This window comes from Nansenia antarctica, assembly GCF_963989245.1.
Source record: "Nansenia antarctica genome assembly, chromosome: 15".
Taxonomy (NCBI): domain Eukaryota; kingdom Metazoa; phylum Chordata; class Actinopteri; order Argentiniformes; family Microstomatidae; genus Nansenia; species Nansenia antarctica.
In genome coordinates this window covers 6,828,881-6,849,905 of record NC_137685.1, presented here as the reverse complement: position 1 = coordinate 6,849,905, position 21,025 = coordinate 6,828,881, and the positions used below count along the sequence as shown (strand labels likewise).

Here is a 21,025-nt window from a genome sequence, read left to right as displayed (position 1 = left end):
GAGGGGTTCAGGGTCAGTCCGCTTCGGTGCCTGATTGTCTGTCCCTGTGTCATTCACTCTCAACATGGATAAAAGTACAATAAGCATTATTCAGGAGGAGGTCGATTCTCTATTCGGACATTATAGGCGCTATATGTGGGACTGTCGGTCCGATATTATAAAATAAAAAAAATAAAAAAATGGATTCTCAAAATAATCTGCTGGGCCAAATATTATTGGTGACGGGCCAGCAATGGCCCACGGGCCGCCTATTGCCGACCCCTGCATTAGGGTGAAGTGAGGTCTACTCCCATGGAAAGGTCCCATACCTGCTTTCCAAACTGACACGAGTTGAAAAGCATCTGAAGTGTTTGAATATGTCATATAATAAGTCATAACTCAACACGGTGCTCTCTCTTGTTCATAAACCCCCTAACCCAACCCTCCCCCAGGACCCGCTTCCTTCCCTCCGCCACTGTACATTGTGCGTGAGGGCGTTCCGTGAGCGCGCACGCAAGGTACCAATCGAGAGCGCGCGAGATATGACGTAAGTCCACTTGCCCGCGTACAGTGATGATGATGGCGGTGCGTGAACGCGCAGTAAAAGTAATGGCTGCTCTGGAACGGCGGGTGCCTGGGCTCGGGGATTTCGTGGGCCAGAGCTGGAGCGCCTGGGCCGAGAGAGCCGGCGTGACCACATCGGAAGGTAAGGGAGTAGTTTGTCATCGATATCGATCGATATTGATACGATCGGCCGATGGTTTCGGTTTTATTTTCGTGTAAAACCAACGGCAGCCTTTAACCATGTTACCCAAACAAAGACCTCTGCCGGGTCCTAGCGCCGGCCGGCTCACACGGCGCCAAACAATACCCCCATCGTTTGATAGTAATACTCGCTTTATAACATGACGTGCTGAGATGGGACATAGGGACCCTCAGAGGGAGGGTTGTAGGATGGTTTGGAGTAACTTCTGTCCATGGTTACTCTGGGTTGAGGGTTAGCTAACCTGGATAGCTTGGTGCTAAGCTAATGGTGCTAATGATGCTAGCAGGAGGAGACAGGAGGAGGAGGAGGAGGAGGAGGGGGGGAGGGGGAGACGAGGAGGACTAGGGGGAGGAGGAGGAGGAGGAGGGGGAGGAGGAGGAGACGAGGAGGAGGGGGGGAGGAGGAGGGGGACAGTAGGAGACGAGGAGGAGGGCGGGAGGAGGAGGGGGACAGTAGGAGACGAGGAGGAGGAGGAGGGGGGGGAGGAGGAGGGACAGTAGGAGACGAGGAGGGACAGTAGGAGACGAGGAGGAGGGGGAGGAGGAGGAGGAGGGGGGACAGTAGGAGATGAGGAGGAGGAGGAGGAGGGGGGGGAGGAGGAGGAGGGGAGGGGAGGAGGAGGGACAGTAGGAGACGAGGAGGGACAGTAGGAGACGAGGGGGAGGAGGAGGAGGAGGAGGAGGGGGGACAGTAGGAGATGAGGAGGAGGAGGAGGAGGAGGAGGGGGGACAGTAGGAGACGAGGAGGGGGGACAGGAGGAGGAGGGGGGACAGTAGGAGACGAGGAGGAGGAGGGGGGACAGGAGGAGGAGGAAGGGGAGGGGGGGAGGAGGAGGGGGAGGAGGAGGGGGGGAGGAGGGGGAGGAGGAGGAGGGGGGGGGACAGTAGGACAGGAGGAGGAGGAGGAGGGGGAGGGGGACAGTAGAGGAGGAGGAGGAGGAGGAGGAGTCTGATGCTCCACCATGTAAAGGCTAGCCTTAGCTTTTGATTTCAGGGAGAATGTACTGTACGGTGTATTCTCGGTTGATAGAACTGTAGCTTGTTGCCATCCTCCTCCTCCCGAATACAACTGTTGTTGTTTGAAACCGTCTGAGTTTGAGGCTCATTGTTGTTCTGAAGGATGTGATCAAGGGGATTCCACTCAGTGTCATCGTCATTGTCTGGCATCTGTCCAAGTGCTGCCCACTCCCTAACTTTCTTATAAGACTTTTCTGTCGCACAATAGAACATACACCTTAAGCTTTATGAAGTGCACAGCCCCAAAGGTGCAATCAAATCACCTACCTAGTCCTCCTCAAAATGAAGATAGTGTTTCCTCTACATGCATTTATTGGTGGCGGGCCGCCACGATGGAATTTCCTCCGCCACGAATTGATTCAGTCCCAAAAAAAAAAAAAAAAAAAGTTCTCAAAAAAAACAAAAAAAAAAAACATTTTAGCTGATTAAAATATATCTGGTCCTAGATCAGCGCTATAATGGATGTTGACTAAAAGTGCACCTAAATCCACGCCCATCTCTGTCTAACCGCTGATCCAAAATCAGATTAATGACATTCAGTTGACGACGTGACACAAGGGCTCCTGATTGGTCTAAATGTGAACTGTGGTATTATTGTTATTGTGTACAGGCCACCGTAGTGACATCCGGGGGGTATTCCATCAACATCGCTAAAGGGAAAATCCAGGTTTAGTCTGATAAATCTCGCGAGAGTTCTTACAAATATCCAGGCATATTCTGATAGGTCTCGCGAGAGTTATCAAAAATAAGCCAGGATTTTCCTTTAGCGACGTTGATGGAATACCCCCCAGGTCAGGTGGGCAGGTTACGACGAGACAACAAGAGACCGGTATTGTAGAGCTTACAGAGCGAGTTAAAATAAAGACACTTACATTGAAATACAGAAGGACTCACGTGTATGTTTAATAGAATAACACGACATGGTGTCAGAAGTCCTGTAAGTGAGTGTTAAGAGTCAGATCGGCCGACAAGTGTCATTTGAGCTTGTGACGGTGAGAAGGGAGAAGAAAAGATGGATGCTAATGCTAACGCGGGAGCAGCTGCAGTCCAGAGAACGGCGCCAGTTTCAAGTGCTACGTTAGCAGACATTAGCAAGTCAAAAAACGATTCTTATGTGCCGTCACTTTAGCAACGACACAGTATTGTCAAGGGGAAAAGAAGGGGAGACGTTTTTTTATTGACAACGGAATTACATGCTGGAAAAACATGCAGCTAAAATTCAGGGAACATTTGGACAATAAGAGACACACGGGAGAAGTACGGGAAAACAGGGCTCATGTGGGTCTCATCAAAGGTAAGAGTTTGTTTTCTTTAACTCAGCTGATACTCAGCTGTTTACCGAATGCTCCATCTGACTGTGATTTTACTTCTGTAATGTGGTGGGTTGACATAATTCACGCACGGAACTATAGGTTGAGACTATTGTTCCGTCCGTAGTACCCAAGTTGTTTAGACTGTTCTATTTACTGCTTGAGTGTGTTGTTGACAATCGTTCATGTCCTTCATTAAACGTTTAGCTTTGTCATTTGATACGCCGCCTACGACTACCATCTCTCTGCACTACAGTAAACAGTTAATCAGTAACGTTAGCCGCTTTTGTGCTCATGTAGGCCTACTTCGTATTATATTATCGCTGATGATCTTTGTGTGTGTATGAGACTGTCAGTCACAAGTTTATATTCTGTATATTGAAAAAAATTTTTTTTGGCCATCCTCTAGTTTTGGCTGTGATTAGAAAAAAAAAAAAAAAAAAAAAAAAACGTTGTTTTGAGCGCGCGTGCGCGTTTCATGCGCGTGCACGCGAAAAAATTCGCGCGCGCTGCGCGCGCGGTCACGGCCACCCGCCACCATTGTAAAAATTCCTGGAGGAAACACTGGATATTCACACTGAAAATAAATAGCATGCAATACTAGTGATTGATCTATTCTAGTACTGAGTATTTTCTTTAGCTGTGATTGAAGTCCTGTTCCCTTCCTTCCAGCTCTCTTTCCCCACATCGGCAATGATGTGTAAAGAAAAGTAGGGTTAAACCAAAACCAGTATGGCAGAGACCCACTTGAGGATTTCATGTACTGTTCCTTTACACCAGCACAGATGAAGGAAAGTAGATATGGAGAGGTGGACACCAAAGACTATTGAAATGCACCCATAACTTACAACAATAGTCTGTGTTTTTATGCTCTAACCTCCCAGACCACTACACCATAGTCACTGAGTCTGTGTTCATTCTAGGGCCCGACGTAGATGACTGCAGCAAGAATGGAAAGAAGACTGCTGAGGCGATGTCGCTTAGGAAGGAGGGTAAGAGTCTCACTATGTCTCACTATGTCTCTGTCAACTTATGTTACTTTCCAACCTCAACCGTTGTAAGCCGTACCATCGTTTTACTGTGTGTGTGTGTGTGTGTGTGTGTGTGTGTGTGTGTGTGTGTGTGTGTGTGTGCGCGCGCGCGCCTGTCTGCAAGTGTACCTCCAGAGGCCTCATTGATAAAACTGCTTAGGATTGACGTGAAAAAGTTGCGTACGTACGAAAGCCACAACCTTTACGCACACAGATATTCAGATTTGTAACACTTATGCACGTCCATTCTAATGGCCATAGTTAATGGTCAGTGAAACGCCCCTAATTAATATTAATCCATACTGACTGCATGACGACATTGAAGGCAAATCCCGACAGAAAGGCTAAAAAAAGACATTTCACCCAGTGAAATTCTGCACAACAGTTCTGCGGAATGAACATGTGATAGCAATATATAAAACTGTGCACTTGTATCTCGTATTTCAATGCCTGACTGAACTGTTCACCTTAGTTGTTTGCGTAAAAGCGGTGTACGGCTACTTTTGGGCGTACAGAACATTTATAAATGAGGCCCCAGATCTGGTTCTTGTTGTTCCAGCCCTAGGGAGACGGGGTGGTGGGGCACTGTGAGGCAGAGAGTAGTGGGGGGGGGGGGGGGGGGGGGATTACTGATGGGGACTCTGTGTCCAGGTGCCCTCTGGCAGCTTGCCCACCAGTCTGCAGCAGCTGCTGTCTGACAGACACTCCCTTCTGTGTCTGTGTGTATGTCTGTGTTTTTGGAGGGAAAAAAAGTACAATGTGTGTGTGTTTAAATACATAGCCTACCTGTCTATACATTGAGCCTAAACCCATGCAACAGTATGCATACGCCTCCTGTGAGTGTGACATCTAGTCTGTTTGCCTTGCCCTTTTCCCTCTTAGACATGTCCATCTTCGGCCACTACTCGGGCCAAGATGACTTCTACTTGGTGGTGTGTAGCCACTGTGGCCAGGTGGTTATGCCCCAGGCCTTCGAGAAGCACTGTGAGCGCAGACACGGCCCCCTGGGCAAACTGTACACCCGCCTCCGTTCCCCACCGCAGACCCCCCAGCAGCGGCCCCGTCACGGCCACTCCCCCATCCGCTCACGGGACCGCCGCCGCTTCCTGGGAGGGGCGGGGTCAAGGAGCCGGACCACCGCGGGCAGCTCCACCCTCCCCGTCCACGCCGTCCCAATTCAGACACACCAAGACGCCCAAGGAGGGAGTACGGTAAGAGAGAGAGAGAGAGAGAGAGAAAGGGAGGTAATGATGGAGGGAAGGAGAGTTAGAGAGAGGAGAGGGAAGGATAGGATACAAAGAGAGGGGACTAAGGGAGGAGTAGAGATAAGAAAGAGGGGATGGAGCATTGTGACTAGGGATGGGAATTTATACGATTTTATTGCTACCAATTTCTTTTACCAATTCCCGATAAATGTTCTGTATCTATATATATATATAATATACTCAGTGTTTCCTCCAGGATTTATTACAATGGTGGCGGATGGCATTTTTCCCCCGCGTGCACGCGCATGAAACGTGCACGCGCGCTCTTTTTTTTATTTTTATTTTTTCCTTTCCTAACACCAGGGGAGCCACCCCTCCTAAATTTCGTTGTTTGGTACCTGTACTGTAGCAATGACAATAAAGTCCATTCATTCATTCATTCATTCAAACAACGATCTAATCACAGCCAAAACTAGAGGATGGCCCAAAAAAAATATATGAATATCAAATGACAAAGCTAAACGTTTAATGAAGGACATGAACGATTGTCAACAACACACTCAAGCAGTAAATAGGACAGTCTAAACAACTTGGGTACTACGCAATCAACTGCGGACGGAACAATACTCTCAACCTATAGTTCCGTGCGTGAATTATGTCAACCCACCACATTACAGAAGTAAAATCACAGTCAGATGGAGCATTCGGTAAACAGCTGAGTATCAGCTGAGTTAAAGAAAACAAACTCTTACCTTTGATGAGACCCACATGAGCCCTGTTTTCCCGTACTTCTCCCGTGTGTCTCTGAAGGTCCAAATGTTCCCTGAATTTTAGCTGCATGTTTTTCCAGCATGTAATTCCGTTGTCAATAAAAAAATCGTCTCCCCTTCTTTTCCCCTTGACAATACTGTGTCGTTGCTAAAGTGACGGCACATAAGAATCGTTTTTTGACTTGCTAATGTCTGCTAACGTAGCACTTGAAACTGGCGCCGTTCTCTGGACTGCAGCTGCTCCCGCGTTAGCATTAGCATCCATCTTTTCTTCTCCCTTCTCACCGTCACGAGCTCAAATGACACTTGTCGGCCGATCTAACTCTTAACACTCACTTACAGGACTTCTGACACCATGTCGTGTTATTCTATTAAACATACACGTGAGTCCTTCTGTATTTCAATGTAAGTGTCTTTATTTTAACTCGCTCTGTAAGCTCTACAATACCGGTCTCTTGTTGTCTCGTCGTAACCTGCCCACCTGACCTGGGGGGTATTCCATCAACGTCGCTAAAGGAAAATCCTGGCTTATTTTTGATAACTCTCGCGAGACCTATCAGAATATGCCTGGATATTTTTAAGAACTCTCGCGAGATTTATCAGACTAAACCTGGATTTTCCCTTTAGCGATGTTGATGGAATACCCCCCTGATGTCACTACGGTGGCCTGTACACAATAACAATAATACCACAGTTCACATTTAGACCAATCAGGAGCCCTTGTGTCACGTCGTCAACTGAATGTCATTAATCTGATTTTGGATCAGCGGTTAGAGAGAGATGGGCGTGGATTTAGGTGCACTTTTAGTCAACATCCATTATAGCGCTGATCTAGGATCAGATATATTTTAATCAGCAAAAAAAAAAAAAAAGCTTTTTTTTTTTTTTACTTTTGTTTTTGTTTTTTGTGGACTGAATCAATTCGTGGCGGAGGAAATTCATTCGTGGCGGCCCGCCACCAATAAATGCATGTAGAGGAAACACTGCATCCTTGGTCTGCTGCTCCCCTCCTACCTTATAACCACTTGTCACGCAAGCAATCTGTCTACGGCCTTCGCACACAGGACATCATCACATACTCCATCCCCTTGGTCCGGACCATGAAAGTAGGGCTGCAACAACGAATCGATTAAATCGATAATAATCGATAACGCAATTCGTTGGCGACGAATGCCATTATCGATTCGTCGTTTTTTTGTTTGTTTTGTTTTTACTTTTTTTACTTTTTTGGGGGGGGGGGTTTGTTTCCATAACAAACCTACTTCCTGTTGACGCATGCCACACTGTCTTGCGGCCGGTGTAGGCATCGCGAATCATAGCGAATCAGGCGGCTACATTTAAATCATGCTACTCAAAAGCCTTGAGAGTGAAGCTGTCTGCTGTCTGCTGTCAGGACATGCTAGTGAGTTAGCTAGCAGGGTTAGCTCGCTGCTGCCGCTAGCTGACTGTCACTACGCTGCTCGTCCAGCTGTAGTCTGCGTAGCTGTGCTGAGAACCAGAGCACTAACTATGTTTCTATAGAGGAGGGTTACACTAACAATGTTTCTATAGAGGAGGGTTACACTAACTATGTTTCTATAGAGGAGGGTTTCACTAACTATGTTTCTATAGAGGAGGGTTACACTAACTATGTTTCTATAGAGGAGGGTTACACTAACTATGTTTCTATAGAGGAGGGTTACACTAACTATGTTTCTATAGAGGAGGGTTACACTAACTATGTTTCTATAGAGGAGGGTTACACTAACTATGTTTCTATAGAGGAGGGTTACACTAACTATGTTTCTATAGAGGAGGGTTACACTAACTATGTTTCTATAGAGGAGGGTTACACTAACTATGTTTCTATAGAGGAGGGTTACAGCTAACTTCCTATTGTTTTATTATATAAGTCCTGCTGGGCTCAGCCCTTCCATGGTCTCCTGCTCTCCATGCAAATGCGTTAGTGTGAGTTCTGGCGAAGCGTCAGCTAAATGACTGTAATGTAATGCGATAGCCAGTGAGTGTTTGCTCGCATTCATGAATTCAATATTGCATGACAAGTGTATTTAGCTAGCTGGCTAACGTCAGTGGTAGAGCAGAGGTGATAAGCTAAAGGCTAGCTAGTGGTAGCCTACCAAGCTACCCGTGAGTTAGAGCGAGGCACTGACTGTCGCCTAGCCTATTGTATGGAGTGAGAGGACACATTGCATTGTTTTGGAGCATATCTGTTATATAAAAACATTAGTGTCTTGTCTGTAGCCTATATTGCACTTTGGGTTACTGACCTTTACATTAAGCAAAGTTATTACCTAAAACAATGCATGTATTGAGCTAGAGTTCAACTACTTTATTGAAACAATCTACCGCCATAGTCCATGGCCTGTTGTTAAACCTATTTGATGTAGCAACGCCTTTTTTATTTATATAATTTTTTATTTTTTATTAATACTTATTCATTTTGCACATGTATATGTATAGGCCTGGCTGATTTAGAAAACATAAAATAACATTTGCAAAAGAAATGTAAAAAAAAAAAAATACATTTCCCCCCCGCTTTTTTAAAATAATCGTCAGATTAATCGATTATCAAAATAATCGTTAGTTGCAGCCCTACATGAAAGGCAAAAGGGCGTTCTCATTTGCAGCCCCTTCCTCTTGGAATTCATTACAGCAGAGTCTGAAACTGTCTCAGCTGATCCCTCTCTCCAGTTTCAAGCTCTTCAAGCTGAGAGGCATACAGTGCGAGTCCATGATCTGTTCTTGCTATTAAGTTGACCCTCCCTTTTGCCCATTACTGACCCCTCCCGGTCCCTAGATCTTTAACTGCCTAGTTTTAGGTTTTTGTAGTTTTAGCTTAGTTTTAGATTATCTTAGACTGTTTTAGACTAGTTTTTGTTTTAGACTGTGTAGTTTTAGTTTAGTTTTAGCTCAATGTGTTTCTTACCTGTATAAATAAAGGTTAAAAAAATACCTGAACACTTTCATTTTCATCTTGTTGAACTTTGCACAGCATGTTACTGTTTACACTTTATTACTTGCATGTGACACTTTATACACTTTGTTACACTTTATTACTTACTTTACTTATTTACTTGTGATTATTGTGATGGTATTGTTGTGATTATGTGATTATGTTGCTGCAAAGCTAATGTTGAAGAACCACAGCCAAATATTTGTACTATTGTGTACTGTAAAATAAATTCTGATTCTGATTCAATACTTTTTTGTTTCATTAAAAGAATAATAGTTACAACCATAAAGCCTCCATAATGATAAGCTGGCTAATTAGCTTAGGTAATACCTTGCTAGGTAATAATGTTAGCTATCTGACCCAGTGACTTGCCACTGACAGATAGTGACAGCTGACAGCTAGAGGGGGAGTGGTTGGGGGTGGGGTTAACCAGACATTGTTACCGCCCATTACCTGGCTGTGAAGGTGAGGAAAAAACAACATCTTTGAAAGGGATTTTCTCTGCTTAGTGATTTCAGGTGTAGCAACTTTCAAATACTCATGTCGTCTTCAATTTGTTTCCAATTTCAATGTATGATGCATCATTTGAAAGCTTACAATCTGTAGTTTAAGCACATGTAAAAAAAAGAAAAATGATTTCGCCTACAGGTAGCCCTTTTCATTGGGCTGTGTCACAAATGACCAGTTCTCTAAACACATTTAATAAAACTAGCTCCCATTTGCCAAAACCATAAACACATTTCACATGAAGACACAATTCACAAAACACAATCCTCCTTTTCTCATAAATCTAAACACATTTTGTCTTGCTAAAACACAAGTTGCAAAAAACTCTGCTCAAAATGTCAAATTCTCAAATTAAAGCTCATGTGATGCAAAATGCTTGCCACAGTCAGCAACATTTTAACACAATGAACACACCTGGCTTCATTCATTAAACATAACGACTCAAAATGTAAGACACTTGTTGCAAATGATTGTGGTGTGTGTGTGTGTGTGTGTGTGTGGTATAGTTCCATAAATAAATAAAAAAACATCACACCCTGAACATTGTTTTCAGTGAGTATTGTTGTGTGTAATGGATCCTCTGTAGTGTTTGCATTGAGTTGTGATACAGTACAGTATTGTACATGTTACGGTACAAGTGGGAATACGGTAACATTTTTCAAACCTTTATTTAAGTAAAACTCGATAGGACAACAGTGCAACAACTTCGCGGCTGAACTTTAGTAAAATTTCGGACATCATATGCCATTTAAAGGGGGGAAATAGATATCTAAAAATGCATGACTATCATGCAAAATCAGCCTTACTGTAATGTAAAATATGTAATGTTAGATATAACGTTAGACAGGGAGCGCAGATTTATTTTTATGCATGACTATCATACATGTGGGAAAACTAGGGTTAGGGTTAGGTGCTAGGGTTACAGTAAGGTTAGGGTTAGGATTAGGGGTAGGGTTTGAGTTTGAGTTTTGAAGAGAGAAGGTGTGGTTTTGCTTATGTAGCTTTAGAAAAGTGTGTTGTGTTTAGAGTTTTGGGAAAATGGAGGAAAGTTTTGTGAAATGTGTTTTAGCAATTGAGAAAAACTGTAATACAGTACAGGTACCATACAACGAAATTTAGGAGGGGGGGCTCCCCTGGTGCTTGGAAAAAGACTAAAAACACGAGGGCCTAGGGTAAAATAAAAAAGGGAAAAGAGCTGGTTTACATAAATAAAGGCTATGTACACTATCTACTATACTACTATACTATACAATAAAACACTGTGCTGTACTCTATGCTATGCTATAAATATCCTAACTTTTCCTATATGTGAACCTTATGTACACAAGGGTTGTCATATTGCACATAGTATTGTTGCACATTCATTTAAAGTATTAATGCATTTTAACATTGAGACATATATTTTGTATTGACTATAAAATAGTATTAATGCATTTAAACATTGAGACAATAAGCTGTCTTCTGTACCCGCTCTCCCAATATCTCAAACTGTGACCCCCCTCCCCAAGAAAAAGTTTCAGGCACAGGATTTTTTTCCCACTTTAAGCCCTGCTCTTCCGTGGGGCCCTCCTCTTCCTTGGGGCCCTCCTCTTCCGTGGGGCCCTCCTCTTCCCTGGGGCCCTCCTCTTCCGTGGGGCCCTCCTCTTCCGTGGGGCCTGAAACACAGCCCCCCCAGCCCCAGGTCCACCACCCCCCCCAGCTCCAGGAGACCCCACAGCAGGAGCCCATGGACTCTGACTCCCCCCCTGCCCCCCTCTCCCCCCCCCTCCTCTGCCCACAACAACCTCCAGACCCTTCCTCTTCCCTGGGGCCCTCCTCTTCCGTGGGGCTCTCCTCTTCCGTGGGGCCTGAAACACAGCCCCCCCAGCCCCAGGTCCACCACCCCCCCCACCCCCAGGAGACCCCACAGCAGGAGCCCATGGACTCTGACTCCCCCCCTGCCCCCCTCTCCCCCCCCCTCCTCTGCCCACAACAACCTCCAGACCCTTCCTCTTCCCTGGGGCCCTCCTCTTCCGTGGGGCTCTCCTCTTCCGTGGGGCCTGAAACACAGCCCCCCCAGCCCCAGGTCCACCACCCCCCCCACCCCCAGGAGACCCCACAGCAGGAGCCCATGGACTCTGACTCCCCCCCTGCCCCCCTCTCCCCCCCCCTCCTCTGCCCACAACAACCTCCAGACCCTTCCTCTTCCCTGGGGCCCTCCTCTTCCGTGGGGCTCTCCTCTTCCGTGGGGCCTGAAACACAGCCCCCCCAGCCCCAGGTCCACCACCGCCCCCACCCCCAGGAGACCCCACAGCAGGAGCCCATGGACTCTGACTCCCCCCCTGCCCCCCTCTCCCCCCCCCTCCTCTGCCCACAACAACCTCCAGACCCTTCCTCTTCCCTGGGGCTCTCCTCTTCCGTGGGGCTCTCCTCTTCCGTGGGGCCCTCCTCTTCCCTGGGGCCCTCCTCTTCCCTGGGGCCCTCCTCTTCCGTGGGGCCCTCCTCTTTCGTGGGGCCCTCCTCTTCCCTGGGGCCTGAAACACAGCCCCCCCAGCCCCAGGTCCACCACCACCCCCCCCACCCCCAGCCCCCCCAGCTATGGCCCCTCAGACCCCCCCTTCCTGCTCCCTCCTCCTCCACACCTCCACAGCCCCAGGCACTCCCCCCCCAGGCCCTCCTCCCCCAGCCCCCCCAGGCCCTCCCCCCTCAGCCCCCCCCAACCTCCCCCAATGCTGTCTGGAGGAAGAACCAAGGCCAGTTCTACAGGCGTATTCTCTGGGAGCACACCAGGGGGCGGTACCGCTGTCTAAAGTGTGGCGAGGCCACGCCCACCCGCAAGGAGATGACCAATCACATCCGGGAGCAGCACAAGCCCCTCGCCTGCGCGCTGACTATTAGGTGAGCCAGGTAGTTGATCAATACTTTAAAGTGCCTCTGTATACAACAGCCATCAGTCAGTCATCAGCCAACGCTCTGATCAATGACCTTGAGTCGCTATCCAAGACAGCAGGCACAGACTGATAGACTGTTTCATCCTAAATGTGGATCCGTTATGTGCATGACTGTGTTAGTCAGAATCCACAACGTCACGATCGTCACGGCCGTAGGTTGCGGTCACGGCACCGATGTAACACACACATGCCACAACCATGATCATCTGCCCCAGACTTGACTGACTCCATGTACCTGTTGAAGCAAGCACACAAACCATGACTCTACCAGAACCATGACCAGAACCTAACTGTATCCCTCCGCCAAGTCACCATCTATTCAGTAGTGTCAGGATCTTAGCTATAACAGAGTTGAACCTTCTACCCCCACCCCCACCCCTTGTGAAAACAGGAACCTCCAGGCTGCCATCGGGGCGTACTATGGCTTTGAGAGTCCGAGCATCACCACTCCCTCCATGTCCTTCGTAGAAGACGTGACCATCGGGGAAGGGGAGACGGTTCCTCCCGACACACACTTCACCAAGACCTGGAGGATACAGAACACAGGTGGGAGGCCGGGGGGAGGCTGGGAGAGGTAGAGGTTACAGAACACAGGTGGGAGGCTACACACCTGGACACACCAGGCCAGGGGGGAGGTGGGTGGAGGTAGAAATAGGAGGACGGGCTCATTGTAATTCATGGAATAGAATTATAGTAGAAATGGTATCAAACACATGAAACCTGTTAAGAATAATAGCTGTGTGTGTGTCTGTGTCTGTGTCTTGGATCTTGTGTGTGTTGTGCAGGTGCAGAGTCGTGGCCTCCGGGGGTGTCTCTGAAGTACATCGGAGGGGACCAGTTCGGCCACGTCAACATGGTGATGGTGCGTTCCCTGGACCCCCAGGAGGTCTCAGACGTCAGCATCCAGATGAGGAGCCCCGCCGCCCCGGCCATGTACCAGGGCCAGTGGAGGATGTGCACCGCCACCGGCCTCTTCTACGGAGGTACGGACGCTCTTCCTCCTCCTGGGTCTGAATGGGGACTCTTCCTCCCTTTAGTCTAGGACCAGGCCTAATCTGTTGTTTAATCTAGGACCAGGTTTAATCTGTTATTTAGTCTAGGACCAGGTTTAATCTGTTGTTTAATCTAGGACCAGGCCTAATCTGTTATTTAGTCTAGGACCAGGCCTAATCTGTTGTTTAGTCTAGGACCAGGTTTAGTCTGTTATTTAGTCTAGGACCAGGTTTAATCTGTTGTTTAGTCTAGGACCAGGCCTAATCTGTTATTTAGTCTAGGACCAGGCCTAATCTGTTATTTAGTCTAGGACCAGGCCTAATCTGTTATTTAGTCTAGGACCAGGCCTAATCTGTTATTTAGTCTAGGACCAGGTTTAATCTGTTATTTAGTCTAGGACCAGGTTTAGTCTGTCATTTAGTCTAGGACCAGGCCTAATCTGTTATTTAGTCTAGGACCAGGTTTAATCTGTTATTTAGTCTAGGACCAGGTTTAGTCTGTTATTTAGTCTAGGACCAGGCCTAATCTGTTATTTAGTCTAGGACCAGTCGTAATCTGTGTCCGGGAAGCCTGCCCACAACGTTGTATTGACCTCATGACCTGTGAGTGTTGTCCAACTTCTGACCGTTCTCATTTGATTAAACTATGAGCAGGGTTCCCATGGGTCCTTGAAATCCTTGAAAGTTTGTGAATTTGAGAGAAAAAAAATCAAGGCCTTAAAAGTTTTTGAAAATAGACATGGGTCATTGAAAGTACTTGAATTCCGCCCTCTCTCTCTCTCTCTCTCTAAATGTTTTTTATATATTCAAGAATGTTTTACTTAGCTCGTCAACTAGTCAATAAGTCTCTGTATTGCTTAACTTTACACATATTTCACAATATATTGTTTTGCTGTGCTGTGGCAGAGAAGGCAAGACCATCTAGTGTTCACACATTCAAGCCTCTCTTTTTAATTGTTGTCTGTGAGCGGATAGTTCCTATTATATAAATTCTCATGTGGATCTGTCTCAAACTATGCCGTGTTGGGTCCTTGAATTTGAGGGAATTGAGTCTTGAAAGTCCTTGAAAGGTGCTTGAATGTGATGTTTCAGAAGGTGTGGGAACCCTGTATGAGACCTTTCTCAACCTGGTCAGGGACCTTTTAAGGGTAGTATTTATAATGTGTGTGTGTGTGCGCCCCTCCCTCCACAGACGTGATCTGGGTGATCCTCAGCGTGGAGGTGGGGGGTCTCCTGGGCGTGACGCAGCAGCTCTCCTCCTTCCAGACGGAGTTCAACACCCAGCCTCACCGCAGAAGAACAACAAGCACCACGCCCCGGACGACAACTTCAAAGACCCCGCGGGACCCTGGGAGGGGACGCCGGAGCCCATCCAGCAGGACCAGAACGGACTGTCACACAACTCTGTAAATAGAGGGCCGCCCCGGCTCCACAACAGCCACGCCGTAGTCACTTACAGTCAGGTAAGGTACCAGCCTCATCCACCACAGCCTCATCCACCGTTTCACAGCATGGTGAACAGAATGGTGAACAGAAGCCAGAATATTCCCTGGTCCGGCACGCAAAGGGTTACATATGTCTGATGCAAGACGTTTTCACATGGAACAAGTTAACCAATCACAGAGATTTCTCACTCTCTACTACAGTAGATGTCATCTGGTACAGTAGAGGTCGGCTGGTACAGTAGAGGCCAGCTGGTACAGTAGAGGTCAGCTGGTACAGTAGAGGTCAGCTGGTACAGTAGAGGTCAGCTGGTACAGTAGTGTGTGTAGGACTGCATTCAGAGGATGGAACAAACCACAACTTTCTCAAATGGCTTTTTATGGCCATGGAGAATGTTCCGGAACTGTTTGGCTGTTGGTGGGTCAACAAGGGGAACATGCTCTGACCTAGATGAAGTGATGTTGTCCTTATTGTGTTAACTGTGTGTGTGTGTGTGTGTGTGTGTGTGTGTGTGTGTGTGTGTGTGTGTGTGTGTGTGTGTGTGTGTGTGTGTGTGTGTGTGTGTGTGTGTGTGTGTGTGTGTGTGTGTGTGTGTGTGTGTGTGTGTGTGTGTGTGTGTGTGTGTGTGTGTGTGTGTGTGTGTGTGTGTGTGTGTGTGTGTGTGTGTGTGTGTGTGTGTGTGTGTGTGTGTGTGTGTGTGTGTGTGTGTGTGTGTGTGTGTGTGTGTGTGTGTGTGTGTGTGTGTGTGTGTGTGTGTGTGTGTGTGTGTGTGTGTGTGTGTGTGTGTGTGTGTGTGTGTGTGTGTGTGTGTGTGTGTGTGTGTGTGTGTGTGTGTGTGTGTGTGTGTGTGTGTGTGTGTGTGTGTGTGTGTGTGTGTGTGTGTGTGTGTGTGTGTGTGTGTGTGTGTGTGTGTGTGTGTGTGTGTGTGTGTGTGTGTGTGTGTGTGTGTGTGTGTGTGTGTGTGTGTGTGTGTGTGTGTGTGTGTGTGTGTGTGTGTGTGTGTGTGTGTGTGTGTGTGTGTGTGTGTGTGTGTGTGTGTGTGTGTGTGTGTGTGTGTGTGTGTGTGTGTGTGTGTGTGTGTGTGTGTGTGTGTGTGTGTGTGTGTGTGTGTGTGTGTGTGTGTGTGTGTGTGTGTGTGTGTGTGTGTGTGTGTGTGTGTGTGTGTGTGTGTGTGTGTGTGTGTGTGTGTGTGTGTGTGTGTGTGTGTGTGTGTGTGTGTGTGTGTGTGTGTGTGTGTGTGTGTGTGTGTGTGTGTGTGTGTGTGTGTGTGTGTGTGTGTGTGTGTGTGTGTTTCTCCAGGCACCCTATCCGTTTGGACAGAGTTAGGCAGACGAAGCCCCAGGACCGGGGTCTTTAAGAGGAAACGCTGACATGCAGGGGAGGCGGAGAGAGAGGAACTGTTGTTTAATATGGACTCTGACAACCCTCTCCCCTACCCTGTCCACACACACACACAGACACCACACATACCATCTACAGTGAGGTGGACCTGGATGCTGTTCCAACACCTGAGAGATCCGCATGTGTGAATGCTACATAAAGAGAGCTATGAAACCTAAACAAATGAATGAAATACACAACTTTTTTTTTCTTCTTTTTGCGAATTCAGATGAGGTGAGGCAGTGAGTTGAGAAGCTGCCTTGCCCCATACAGAAGCCCTGCTCTACTAAACAGCTATGCTTTATTTAGTGGCACATCTAGCCGTTCGCAGCCAGCAGGTGGCGCCGTGAACCAGACCACCAAATCATCCTTGCTCTGAGAAGACGTTGGCACTTCCTCAATCGTTAGAAACTTGATTTCCTGGCATCCTCTGCTTACTTCCTTCACTCGCTTCCTTCTCAAAAAGCATTGGAGGAGAATATCTAATGGGAGGGGCCTACCTCCGGAGGATGGAGGAGAGCTTTTTAACCGTTGAGAAAGGGCCCGTGTCCGATGCCTCAGACTAGGACGTTGTTATCTGTAGTGAGAGGTGTCTGTCTGTCCTAGGTGTGTGTTGAGTCTGTCTGAATCCTCTGTGTGTGTTGAGTCTGTCCGAAGCCTCTGTGTGTTGAGTGTCTGGAGATATAGAGTTGCGTTAGTCATCAATAATATCAGCACTGTTGCTTTTGTTAGGCTGGTTTTCTTTCTTGAGGCAGTGTGGGCCTCGGGCATGTTTTGTGTTGTGTGTAGTACCCATCTCCCCCCTCTCTCTCTCTCTCTCTCTCTCTCTCTGTTTCCACTGTCAAACTAACTCAGTTGGTTACAAACAAATTGACATATTTTCCTTTGGTTTGAATACACTTTTTTTCAAACCTGAAATGTAGTATACTCTTGCTTATTGTGCAATGCTTGAAACTGAAAGATGATGTTAAATGAGACATGTTCACGATTGTTTACAAACGTACGGTATCGGTGATGCTGAGAGGAGATGTGATTTGTTGTTGTTCAGGCCCCAGCGTTCCCCCCCGGGTATCTGACTGAAGACAGAGACAGGTATGGGACACATTGTTAGGCTGTTGAAATGTGGACGGAATCCACTGACAAGTATCTATCTTAAAGGGACACTTCACCGTTTTTTTAACCACATGTTCCGTTATCCCTAGCACCATGGCAGCATCTACAGAAGAGACACCAGTGGTCGTCTACTATGTTCTGTAGTCAAAAAGATAAAAAGTTCCTACGGAACCCCCCAGGATGTCACTGGGGGGTAATTCTTTTTTTTTCTTCTTTTTTTAAATTGGGTGCTGGATATAATGATTGTTTCTTTTATTACGATCCCTGTTGTCATGGTTAACTTCACACCAGCATTTTATATTTCACAATCGATGTGCCCGTCATGTGATCCTCCTCCGAAACACTACACACTGTTCTGCCTTTTCATGCTAGTTAATTTTCCGTCATTGCAGTCACTTGTCTGCTTTGCGTGTGTGTGTACACGTGTGTGTGTGTGTGTGTGTGTATTTGCGTGCCTATTGAAGAGGAAGAGAGCATTTGATTTGGCTATATTATATTATTTTTTTTATTTCATTTTAGTTAGTGACAATGTACAGTTTTAAACTGGGTGGTATGGTGAGTGGATGAGAGTTGAGAGTTTGCATAGAGTCCTAAGATAGCACATTTATGAGGAGAGAAAATGTCAAATTAAAGCCTTTTCCTGTATGTATAAATAAACATTTGTATGAATAAATTAACACTGAAACAAGAATCGCATGCCTCAGTTTGTTTCTTTTCCATTCAACTGGGAACCATCACCGAATATATATATATGGGACTGGGAATCATAATAATAATAATAATACTACATTAGACTTATATAGCGCTTTTCGAGACACTCAAAGACGCTTTACAAACTGAAAAGATTGAGTAGGAAAAGAAAGTATAGGGGTCTAATTAATTTTTTGATTACTAAATCTAAATCTAAGTGTCTTTGTAGGACAATACACACCCTCTTTGTAAACAAACCCCCCACCCTCTCCACACATACACACCATAAGACAAATAACAGAAACACAAAAAACTAATAAATGAAAAACCGACAGAGACAGAAGGTTCAGACAGTGAAGTATGACATGGGTAATCAGGCATAGGGATGGGATAATGGCATAACAGATAACCATTCTAAAAAAATATATAGTAATACATATTGCAATATTTATAAATGTACCGCTGTAAATAGTGTTATTCTTGCACAATACATTGCACCCGCTTAATCTGATTTATAGGCTACTGTTGGTGAGCTTACTAATTGCACATAAGATATGTTGATGAGAATATCATAAACAAGGGGACAATTGTTCAATCAGAATTTTAATGTTGACAGTGCAAAATGAAAAGGTCATGCACCTTGCTTACAAGGTGAAAGAGTTAATGTAGCCAACAAGAACACTATGAAGACATAAATACACAGTGTAGCCTAACTGTACTATTTAAGTATAATTGTTCTCACTTGAGAGTGAGGGTTAGGGGTAGGACATGACAAGCTTAGGCTTCATCCTACTCGAACATTGATAGGCATGTACTCTTCATATTAGTTATTTGTTCTTTTATTAGCCTTTTATTTTAAATCATGTTCGAAATAAAATTCATTCATTCATACTATAAATGTTTTGTTTTTTTTAAACGTTTTTTGCTTGTCATTCTGGGCTATTGTGTGTGGATTGATGGCAAATTATTTTAATTGAATCCATTTTAAATGTAGTCTATAACAGAACAAAAAATAGAGTCTAGAGTCATCGATCAACAAAGGACGACAACATCCGGTCCGAACGCAGCAGCAGCAGCTAGCATCACTAGCCAGTAGCTACTAGCTAGCTGTCGATAAAAGCAAATATACAACAAGACGGACTATCGACTGGGTTGCCATGGCTGCGGTGGGATCTGGAGGGACTCTGCCGCCTCTCATCAGCACCAAAGAAGCAGCAGGTATCAGTGGCGAGCTGCCCTGCCCGCTGTTCGGCTGCACGCGCCTGTTCAACCACACGGAGCCTCTCAGCAGCCACATCACAACCCACCTCATCCCCACTCAGTCTGTCCCAGGGAAGGTATTTCTCTGCTCCACGATTGGCTGCAACTGCTCTTTTCCCAGCATGCAACATCTGATGGAACACATGAGACATCACCACAAACCCAACATCTACTTCCTGTGTGAGAGCTGTCGGGCTAAGCTGCGCTCCTACCAGTCCCTCCTGAAGCACCTGCACACCTGTTCCAAGATGGCCCGCCACGCCCACCCCCCGGGCCCCGACCCCTCCACATCTGACCAGGAGCCCCCACAGCAGGAGCCCATGGACTCTGACCCCCCCCCTGCCCCCCTCTCCCCCCCCCTCCTGTACCCACAACAACCTCCAGACCCTTCCTCTTCCGTGGGGCCCTCCTCTTCCGTGGGGCCCTCCTCTTCCGTGGGGCCCTCCTCTTCCCTGGGGCCCTCCTCTTCCGTGGGGCCCTCCTCTTCCCTGGGGCCTGAAACACAGCCCCCCCAGCCCCAGGTCCCCCACCCCCCCCAGCTCCAGCATATTCTCTGGGAGTACACCAGGGGGCGATACCGCTGTCTAAAGTGTGGCGAGGCCACGCCCATCCGCAAGGAGATGACCAATCACATCCGGGAGCAGCACAAGCCCCTCGCCAGCAAGCCCAGCGGTGATGTCATAGGAGGACAGACGGACACGCCCCCCCAGACTGGAGATTCCACCTACACTCATCTCTGATTGGCCCAATACCTGGAGAGGATCTAATGGGAGTGGAGGAGAGGCAGGAACCAGATGACATCACAGATGACATCATCCTGACCCAGAACATCCTCCCTCCCCCCGCCCATACCTACCCCCCCCCACTCCTCCCTCCCACCCCCCCGCCCATGCCACCCCGCCACCCCCCCCCCCCTCCCTTCTCTACAGTATTCTGTGGACATATATAGCGCCGCACAAAACGTTATCTCCTCTCTCATCATCATCTCATCTCATCATCATTCAGTCATTGAGTAACACTAGTTAACACTAGTCCAGAACTACCAGCTGCAGTGCTGTGTATGTCTACTTGATGGCGCCACACTCAAATCAATACGCTCAGAGGGGTCTTGTGGATTGTTGAACTTTGAAGACAAAGTGTAGAGTGTGTTTTGTGTAGACAAATGATATGAGTTCTAGCCACGGATTCAATTAATCGGATTCAGCGTTTTTTGACCGTTGACGGTGTATTCTCCATGACACTACTATGCCAGTGTGCATGGTTAGGGTTTAGGGGTTGGGGATGGGGTTAGCGGTTAGGGGTAGGGCCAGGTTAGGGGTTAGAGCCAGGGGTTAGGGGTTAGAGTCAGGGGTTAGGGGTTAGGGGTTAGGGTTAGGTGTTGGGGTTAGGGTTAGGGTTTAGGGGTTGGGGTTAGGGTGTAGGGGTTAGGGTCAGGGGTTGGTTTAGAGTCAGGGGTTAGGGGTTAGGGTTAGGGTTTAAGGGTTGGGGTTAGGGTTAGGGGTTAGGGGTAGGGCCAGGTTAGGGGTTAGAGTCAGGGGTTAGGGGTTAGGGCTGTAATTCATCACAGTTTGTTTTGCTGTTGTTTTGCATTCATCACAGTTGTTTTGCTGTTGTTTTGCATTCATCACAGTTTGTTTTGCTGTTCGCAGCGCAGACCAGACCCAGGTTCATTTGCCTGTT

General features: G+C 47.0%; 1 protein-coding gene across 1 annotated transcript; it reads left to right on the top strand.

Moving 5' to 3' along the window:
• Positions 1-555: 555 nt before the first annotated feature.
• LOC308170866 (ataxin-7-like protein 2) lies at positions 556-5,317 on the top strand (the record flags this gene model as incomplete). The annotated part of the gene is given in 4 exon segments (XM_080545723.1): positions 556-685; positions 3,995-4,063; positions 4,985-5,180; positions 5,182-5,317. Coding segments are annotated over 4 exon segments (531 nt in total).
• Positions 5,318-21,025: the final 15,708 nt, after the last annotated feature.